Source organism: Limulus polyphemus, unplaced genomic scaffold (assembly GCF_000517525.1).
Source record: "Limulus polyphemus unplaced genomic scaffold, Limulus_polyphemus-2.1.2 Scaffold200, whole genome shotgun sequence".
NCBI lineage: Eukaryota > Metazoa > Arthropoda > Merostomata > Xiphosura > Limulidae > Limulus > Limulus polyphemus.
Window position 1 is genome coordinate 479,823 of NW_013665810.1, and position 10,513 is coordinate 490,335.

The 10,513-nt window shown below is 32.2% G+C and overlaps 1 protein-coding gene across 1 annotated transcript in view; it reads right to left on the minus strand.

The window, feature by feature from the left end:
* Window positions 1-8,161: 8,161 nt before the first annotated feature.
* LOC106478339 (T-complex protein 1 subunit theta-like) overlaps window positions 8,162-10,513 on the minus strand; it is a 34,869-nt gene continuing 32,517 nt past the window's right edge. Inside the window, exons 15-17 of the mRNA XM_013938877.2 lie at window positions 10,187-10,258; window positions 8,926-9,045; window positions 8,162-8,420 (exon numbers count right to left, since the gene is read on the minus strand). Of these exons, the coding sequence (XP_013794331.1) occupies window positions 8,352-8,420; window positions 8,926-9,045; window positions 10,187-10,258 (261 nt within the window). The 3' untranslated portion in view covers window positions 8,162-8,351. The remainder of the gene's footprint in view (window positions 8,421-8,925; window positions 9,046-10,186; window positions 10,259-10,513) is intronic.

Consider the following 10,513-nt stretch of genomic DNA (forward strand, 5'->3'; position numbering starts at 1 on the left):
GAGCCTTCTCGATTCGTAACTATCATAAAATTTCCAGATCTTAACATCATGCGTCTTATAGCAAACAGTTGATTTAAAAAATGAAAATTTTAACTTACAATATTGCCTCTTCCTCTATTGTGAAGTCCCTTGAACGATCCTAATACATAAATAAAACTGTCCATTTATAAAGTCTTTTTTTATGTTTTTTCTTTTCTGGGATTTATGGTATACAGATGGGATGACCTCTTGTCCTTTGTTGTCTTTTGCTGTCTTGTTACTAGAAGGGGGGTCCTCCCTGGATAGGTGATTGAGCGAATCCACTGGAAGTTCTATTCTTTGTGATCCTTTGGAAGTGGTCTCGTCAGGGACACAGGGTTATTCAACAAGTTTACTTTTTACAAGCAAATGCTTTTTTGAAATTACTCAGTTAGCCATTATTCTCAACACATACTTCCAAAGACGATTGTGATGGATAACCTTTGGCTTGGACCACCTGTCCTTCTGGATTTTGTAAACCACATCATTGATTTTTTTTTCACTCTAACATATGTTCCTTCCAAACACCTGCTCAACGTTGGAGTTCATCATTTCTTGTGGCTGGGATTGTAGAGTCACACTTTGTTACCTTGATGGGATACAGTCTTATCAGCATTAACATTATAACTTTTAATTTCATCACTATTTGATTTAAGTATTTCTCATGTAAAGTCATGAATGACATCTATGGGGTTCTGTAGTCTCTCTGCACATTCTATGTAAGATTTTGCTGAGTGACAGTCTTCCAGATGTGTATACAGAAGGTCTACTGGCATTTTATCTCCCAAATATCAGTGACAATAATGTATTACTTGTAACTTCATGTATTACAGTTTGATAACCCATAACAGTAGAAGATCGTTATCCTACGTTGTCTGGTGTTCATAGACATAAATGGCTAATTGGCTTAAAAGAGTATGGTTGTATCTCTTCACTATCAGAAGATGGATGAAGGGCCGTTGTCCTAGCCTTTTTTGATTCCAAGGATTTGATACAGTTCTACAAACTTGGCTGATTCAAAGTTTCATGCATTATCTGAATGATGTTCCATAGGTTCCCCAAATCTTAAAACGAATCTATTGATGGGTTTCCTTGCTATAATTCCTACTTCCTGATTAGGAACAGCACATGCTTCTGGCTATTGGATGAAGTAGTCCATCACAACCACGCTGTATTTATTTGAACTGTGATTTTGAGGCATGGGAACCAAGCTCATACACAGCAACTCTCTCAAGTGGTGCTCCAACAAAATACTGCTTTAGCAGCCCATGTTATTTTCTTTGTGAACCTTTTCATTCAAAACACAGTTCAAATGATTTACATCAATTTTATACAGATCCACTACACTCAACCAAAGGGAACTTCTCTCTCCAATGTCTTCTTAATGTATATCTGTCCACCTGTTTGAAGATTGTAGAGTTGGTGGAATGTTATAGAATGTAGAGATGTGGAAGTACCAACTGTAGTCATTGTTTCTGTCCACTGGTATCTTCCCATTAAAAGCCCTCTTACAGACAAAGTGAATCCTACTGTGCCCAGTATGCCAAGCTGTGTAGAGTGACAGTTTGCCATAAGAATAAATTGTTTCAAATGCGCATCTTTTGCCTGCCCATCTTTCAGTTGAGTTTTGGACAACATTTGTGAATGTCACATCTTGGATTATAATATTTTGTAGTTTAGGTAAGTCGTCTTTTATGTCTTGTGCTTCCCTCTTTTCACAGTGTTTACGTTCTTCATTAACACATGGTCTTTGGAATAATGTGTCAGTACTTCCATTGTTCCTTCTAAGGTGGTGCACAATGTTCAAGTTATACTCCCGATGTTTCTGACGTCATCTTACTATTTGCCCTTTTGGAATGCAAAAATTTACCAATGATGGGAATAGCGTAGAACTTAAACAACACTTAGTAGCTCTTTCCTTATTATAATACACAACCACGTTCTTTTTTATGCAGTACTTGTGATAACACTGCTCCCACTTCAAAAACACTGGCATCTGTATCTAAAATAAGTGGATATTCAAAGAGTTTAGCATGCTAGTACAAGAGCACTGGTAAATTCTATCTTTAGTTTGTTGAATATGCATGTTCACAATGATAATTCTAACAAAACTTATTCTTTTAAGTAATTTGTGTAGAGGACGAGCTCTACCAGAGAATGATTGCATAAAATGACGATAACAAGAGCACTGTCCAAGAAATCCTTTTATTTAATGTATGTTCTTTGGTGTTTGCTAATTCTGAATGTATTTAACTTTAGCTGGGTCTGTAGATACTCTTATTGCTGACTATGTGTTCTCAGGAAACTCATCTATTGATGGAACAATTCACACTTCTTAAGATTCAACTTAAGGTTCTCTTTCTTCAACAGATCTAGAATCTCCCTTAGCCTATCATAAACATTCTTAAAGGCCTTACCATGTGTGATTATGAATTCTCTGATACTAACTTACCTCTGATATCGTACCGTTTATACATGTTATACGAACTTTCTCGATTCTTCATTTTCATAAACTTCTATTATACAAGAAATTTAATTTATTCTATAGCAAGAGTTTCAACAGCGTGAAATTAATATTTTAAGTATTAATGCATATTGTTGAAAACTTAAATTATTCTACACAATAACCAAACTTCCCATTAAAAATACATGTACTTGAAATATTTTGTTTCTGTTCATTTGTGGACGTAGTTGTTGGATGAAAAAAAGAGCTTCTTTACATATTCTAGCAATGGTTTTAATAAGGATTTGTACTGAGAAGAGTGGATTCATGCCTGAAATTACTTGGCCACGATTAGATAAAAAAAAAAAAGTATCTCTGCAACTGTGCTTTTCTCAAACATTCATTGTAAAATATAATTTATTAGAATTTCTTAAATAAACCGATTGAAGCTTTGTACTGTCAATTAAAGTTTGTTAGACGAGGGCTCCTGAAGAAGTTGTAAAGCCAAATGGTGTTTAAATAAAAACTCACTAAATTTGGGGTTAATAGATCGGTCGTTTATTTCTATATACTCCAATATGTTCTGCAGAAAATAAATAAAAAGTACATAATTCGTTAAACGTTTTGCCTAAAATTAACTTGCTTTTTTAAAAACATTGTAATTAAAAATAAAATATGTCAAGACAATTGTATGTAACATTACTTGTAGAACAATTTAAATTATTATTTAAGAGGCCAACATTCGTAGGAGAATGCAACATGTCTCTGCCATACAGTTCCAAAATGGCCAGTTCTGACACCAGAAAAATTGAAAAGTGTCTATATCACGACATTGGAGATGGAAGAAAGTGTCTTTGTACCAAATACCATCCGAGTTGGTTGAAATACACATGAATAGTTCACGAAAACTCCAAATTATACTCTCATCGCTAAAAAAAAAATTGAAAAAAAGACAAAAATTGTCTATGTCTCTGTTTGTAACTTGCAAAGAATATCTTTGTACCAAATTCCATGCAAATTGGTCGAAACAAGGATAATTGACCAAAACTCCTAAAATTATTGGTTTATTTAACCTTTCAACCCCTTAAAACAGTCATACCTCACATTTTTCAACGTGTATGACCTATAAAAAGTATCTTCGTACCAAATCACATGTAAATTGGCCGAAATACGGCAGAGTAAGTGTGAACCCCCCCCCCAAATTATCCTTCTTGTAGCATCTTGACTCCCTACAATTGATAAAAATGGGAAAGTCCACCATTTCTGTTGTCAATCCGTGGGACCGATAGAAAAGTGTCTTTGACCAAATCCTATATATATATATTGGTCAAAATATGGCCGAGTAATTGACCAAAATCATGCATTTTGGTAAGATCTGCCTCTTCTAAAAAAAAAAAAAAAGACTCAAAATAAACAAATCCAGCTGTTTTGTACTACTATCTCTGTAAAGAAAGTTTAGAATAATAATAATAATAAAAATATATTATTACTGCAGAAAAATGGAGGTAACTGTCACTTGTAAATATACAATTTGGGAACATGAAACATACTAAACGTTTTTTTTTTCTTTTTAATTTATACAGGCAAACATTTTACATTGACCGGAAGTTTCCAAAACTTTTAACACATAAGCGAGTACGGACGCATGCATGGTTCTGCACCTATTACTATTTTTAGAAATTCAAGGATCATTTTATGTGGATTACACAAGAAACTGCACTTGGACGTATAAATTTTCAAATGTAAATAATGTTTTACATGTTGAAAAGACAGCAATGTTTTTTCCCTTCTAATCTAGCAGTGTTCAAATTTAACTGAATTATTTGAAAATAAAAAAGTGGAAGTGCTTCACTGTTTTTATTGGACAGTTTATGTTCAATCTTCACTGTGAAAGCCTTCAAGGATTTTTTCTTCTCTCTTACAGCTTTCCTCGGGAACTGGCCACTTGTGAGGAGGCAAAAGATTCTTTCCTTTTCAGCTTTCTCAAAGTTTTCACCAGGTTATGAAAGAAGCTGCTTAATATGAGACTCAAGTTTGGTCTTCTTATACTTGAGATCTTCCAGTTACAGTTTAACGTCTTCAACATTTCTCTTGTCACCTTTCTGGACTTTTCCTCTTCTAAGTACATCCTGTGCCTTTATCTTGCACTTCCAACAAAGGTAAACATTTTCGTAGTTATAATGACATTCAGGATACCCCCCAGCACGTCTCTTCAATTATTTGTTGATTTTCTGTAATAGCTTCTTTATTTACAGAAATGTCCATTTCGACACAAGCCTGTCCAGGTGACAGGGAATTTTAGAAACTCACCAAAGTATCTAAAATTGTTTCTTGTTTAACAGGAGATGAAAATATAGAGTATCTAGTCTGTCCTCTCTCTGAAGCGTATGAACTCTTGAATCAGGCGTTTGCAGGGACGTCATGAGAAACTTTTGTACTGCCTGAAAATAGTGTCACAGTCCCTTTCTTCCATTCTGCCTACATTTATCAAACTTTTAAGACAAGATGAAACATAACTGTACTGGGTGATGCATTTAACATCACATCCAGATTCAGTCAGCTCATGTTCATTACCAAGCAATAAGTCAAGAGGTACATTTGAATAATTTTCACAACAGTCTCAGGAACTGTCTGCATTCAAGTCTAAAGCCTAGCAAGTCTTTATTACTAGATTTGAAGCCCTCTTTAAATCATTAATTTCCTTGTAACAAAACCAATATAAATTCTGGAAGGCTCCATTAAAATTCTTTTGTCTGTCAAATCCAGTCTTACAATATATTTTAATTCAGTTATATTTTCCATTTGTTCTGAAGTGACATCTTAACAATCCCATGACAAGAACAAAGAGATCTGCAGCCATAAAGGACAACATCAGTTTATCATTCTGGAATTATTTGAGAAAGGGTTCAATTTCTCTAGTAACTGAGAGAAAAAACAACAAAACTGTGCTTTGGTGACAAAGAGATATGAATTAAAAGCTTCACAAATACTCCAATTTTTCTGGGTGTTTCTGGATACCCACAAGTATTAAGATGAGGTAGAAGGAATAAGTACTTTTCTACAACACTGATGTTCTCTAGCCATCGATGCTTACTAAACTTAAATGGAAGATCTGAACATCCATTTTTCACTTTTGTAGCCATCAGCTCTTACTGGAGAATCCTTGGAAAAAATAGTAGAAATTTGCCAGAGTTTCCAGTTAGTTGCTTTACATCTGTCTCTAAAAGCATTGTGAACTGTGTGTAAACCACAATATTCAACTTGCAGCATGAGTCTTTCTGGATTGAGTTTATTAGATTCTGGTGATAAAATTTCATGTAATTTCCAACTGGGGCCATCCATGGATATATGAAATAAATGATCAGAAACAAGGCCTATGACGACAGGGTACAGGTTGTCATAAATCAGTGGCACTAAAATGTCCTAAGAACTCTGCTTTTATGTATTCTGTGTTGACAGTTTCTTCATCTCCCAAGCAGGCATGAATGTCACACTATTTCATCTTGAGGGATTTATTCAAGTTCTTATGAAACAAAAGAAATAAATACCCACCAGACTTTTGGGTTTTTCTGCTTCAATATGGAGCTAAGCCACATATGGCTAAGTATGATGTTTTATCTTACCCTATGAAAACTTTTGGGTAATTTCACTGTCAGAAATCATACTCTTGAAAAGCTCTGTGATCCTTTCGTTTGAATGAAATGAGCCATGACATTCAATAGTTCTCGAAGTCCATAAAACTTCTGATCTTAAAACATCAGTAGAAGAGACAAATTACTAGATGCTGGAAGTTGAACTAGTGGCAGTTGCAGTTTGGTTGTTTTTAGATGGTTGGTTCCTGTTCAGATGGTTTGAAAAGTGCATATTATTGCTTGATATTGCCTTCATGTTTTTTGCTTGTCATATGACTGTGCATAGATGTTTCTCCTATATTGTTGATGATGTCATATGAACTTTGGCATGGCACATTTTGCTTTTCTAGGGTATCAATCCCTTTCTAACCAAGTAGTTTTGATTTGAAAACCACCTTGTTTTAAAACTACACTATCCTGGCATTTTGCAAACCTGCAGAGGGATGGAAATAAGAATTAAGTTCACAATACAAATAATGTTCATTTCATTCTTGTATATTGGTGTTTCAATGTATTAAATTATTATATGATGCTGTTGATTTGTTTTAAAACTTGGTAGAATTTATTAATCAATATTTATAAATTTCTTTTGAGACTTTATTAAGTATTGTTATTCATTAAGAATCCCTATTGTTATTATAATATATGTGTATTAGTATGCATACTTATAATTTTGCTATTATTGTTTTGATATGTAAAGCCAGTTTTAGCTGCATTCATAGAATGTTGTAAATATTTCTTTGGTACAAATAAATAGATCTAGGCTAGAGTAAATACAATTGCTTTTAGACTAATGCCGTACATGGTAGTCCACATTTAGTTTGGTACCACTGGATGTCCAATACATTATTAGGCCTTGCAATTTTTGGAAAATTTTCACTAATCATGGGTCTTACAGCAGCGATGCAAACACAAGCAAATAGATCAACACAGTTACTGTCTACATAACATGATACATGTGCTGCACACAAGCACGTGTGCAAAAACCTGATTTTGAGATATAGATGCCAGTATATTTTCAACATCTCATAAATTTATGGTCGATTTGAGTTATGCTGTAGACTAATAAAAATTAAATAAAAAATTTATTGGTGCAATTTATAAAATATATCACTTCATTAAAATTTGTATGTAGATGTATCGTTTCCTTTACGAAGCTGAAACCTCATCAGAAATACATAAAAATAAGTATTTTAAGAAAAGGAATGTTCAAATGATATCAAAAGATATACTTTGAGGTTATTATTTCCTAAAAAAGTATTGTTAGTAGCTACAACCAAAATTTTAAATTTAATGTTATTACTCAACACTTATGACAGACAGAATCCTTGTATCTTCACTCATTAAAAATGTTACCAGAATTAAAAAGTACCGTTTTGTTCATCAACTACACAGAAAAATTATCTTACAATCTTTATATATTCAGCACAGACTGTTATCTTCACAATTTCATTTGGACAGGCATGATGGCAGTCACTTTCCAAAGTTGTAGGATTCAGGCTATATCCTATGTGAATTTTATCTAAACAGTGCATTTTGACAATGACTGAAAGTAGCCATGATGTTCAGATATATTACAGGTGACTAGTAACTCAATTGATGGCAAATTCTTTCTAGAGATTACCCAAAAAAATCAGGTTTTCTGTTAAAAATAAACATTGAACAAATGGGAGAAATTTGAATTCTGTTATGATTTCTTGTTAAAAAAAAATAATGCAATCACTCCACTTGACTGCTTAAAAAAATTGAGATAATTTTCCCAAATTTAAGCAAATTCATAATATACATAATAAACTATAAATCAACCAGATAGTGAAAGGTTTTATAATTTTAATGTACTGTTCAAACTGCAAATATGTTTTTAACAAGTTAATAATGTACATTAATTTAAAGACAAGTCTATAGAATATATCACAATTAGTATCAAAGCACCAAATGTAAGTGCTTTATGGATAAGTTCTTGAGAGAATAAATAAACAATACAACCAAAATTGTGTTTATGTAGTCAACATATATTTTAACTTAAAATGAACTAAAGTCCTTTGAAGTCATAAATCACAATTCCTTCTTATGTTTTGTCAGCTGTAGCATTTATTTAAATCATAAAAACACCCAATAACTTGTGAGTTAATTATGTGAGTTGCATACATTGATAGCAGTTACCATTATTGGACAGGTTACATAGTAAGTAATAAATGCAAAATGATGAAGGTACAGAAAATGAAATAGATAGGCTTCAGGACTAATGAGGATTAGCTTTAATCTTCATCCATGTCTCCTCCTCCAGATTTTGGTTTGGGTCCACCTGCAGGCTTTGCCATGATAATCTGTATATAAAACAGTAAATCATATAATATGGTTTAAAATAGCTGTTTAAGTTTATTTGCTAACATGTTCAAACTAAATGAAAAACAACAACAGATTCTTAGGATAAAACTCTTTCAAGTAACTCTTAATTTCACTGAGAAATCCTTTCCACTTGTAGTCTATTTTCTAATACCCTCTAATTTTGTAGGCATATTTTCCTATCTAATTTTTTTTACCAAACATACATTGAAGATGAATAAATTGTGAACATGCATGTGAATACAATATATTTTTAAATATAAAAATTTATCAGAGATGAAAGATAAACAAGTATTACTGCTTCAAAATAAAATATTACTTTACATGTACATAAAAAAGTTGAAGTTATGAACAATATGTACACAAAAGCAAACTACAAATCTAAATGAATAATTGAAACACAGAAAGTTGTTTAGATGAAAATATACTAAGTGCTATTTAATTTTCAATTTTCTGGAATACTATGCAGTATAAACTGTTTCTTACCTCATCCACTCTAAGAATGGTACAGGCAGCATTGAGAGCATATTTAATCCCCCAGAATTTGGTAAGATACAGGTCAGTTATACCAGCAGCCACAGCATCTTTCACAGAGTTGTTATCACTCTAAAGTCACAATGGAAAACAAATATGAAGACCACAAAAACATTGTTCTTTTTTCAGAAGCATGCATCTCTATTTATTTATATACATTTACTGATGTTGTTCATTAGCTGTTTATTATCAAATAAATACAATAACTTTTACATATCACAGCAGTTCTTTGTCAATGCATTTTATTAAAACGTAATTGATTAGTACCAGACTTAGCCACTTCAGGGCTTCTCATACTATTCAACAATAAAAACAATTTGAAGGAAATTAAAGGGTCAACCTTACGGTCTTTGCAGCTTCATCTTTTATAGTCATTCATAAAAATATCTATGCAGATCCCCATAGCAAGGAATCTTAAAACTGCTACCTTGCCTTCAAGCCTGGTTTGATTACAATCACTTGATTAATCCCCTTCAGAATTCACCAATCTCTTTAATACAAATACAGCAATCATCATGGTTAATCAAATGATTATGGTTAAGGTGGATGTAATTCATACCAATGATAGTGACAATTGTCAGTCTTAGGAAGGGCTCAATAATAATAATAAAGAAGTTAGAGAGACAGAGCCCAGATATAGAAGATGTTTAATTCTCATATGAAAGTGCTATTACTTTCTTAAAGTAGTTTTTAAACTATTTTATATAGTAAACAAGCCACTCTAAGCATGCTGCTTATTGGATATATATATATATTCAAACATAGTACACAAAAATACAGTTAAATGACATTACATTTCTCATTACAACTATTATTTATTAATGCAGCCTTGAAAAATGGGTGACAACATACCCTTAAAAAAGTTTATTGGTTTTTAAAAAGTCTTATAAAAGACTTGCTTGCCGAGTTTTGAATTTGTAGAAGCTAGTTCTAATAAATTTTTAGCAAAAGCTTTACCAATTTGAAAAAAAAAGTATAGTCATTTCAAGAATTTGTGTGAAAAAAATATTTTTAAGCGATAAAATCATTTTAAGATTAAATCTAATACATTAAAAACTATTTCACAGACAGTTGCATTTACACATGCAGCAACTGTTTTGTGATGTTATGAATGTTTGTTGTGATATTCTATGGAATTTAATTTTTGTCTTAGTTTTTTTGCCAAATTATAATAAACTGATTGTACACATGGAAGTTTTATAATAAAACTTACCTCTATATCAAGACCCACATTTTTCTTTCCTTCGTGATGAGCAGCGTGAAGCTTGGAGATAAGTTCAGTAGACTAAAATTGAAATAATAAATCTATCTTTCTTTATAGATAAGAGCAGAGTATATTACGATAACTTAAATGACAAGAGTAAGATTTTCTAATAAAATAACTGACTGTTTTGTCTTCCTGGTTGAGGTCAAACTTAATTAGGTAAAATTTACTGTTTCTTATAACCTAAATATCAGTTTAGATTTTGAGCTACACTTCTAGTTGTATGTTTTCACTTTAAAAACTGAAATCTTTTATGAATAAAAGCAATTATGTGAA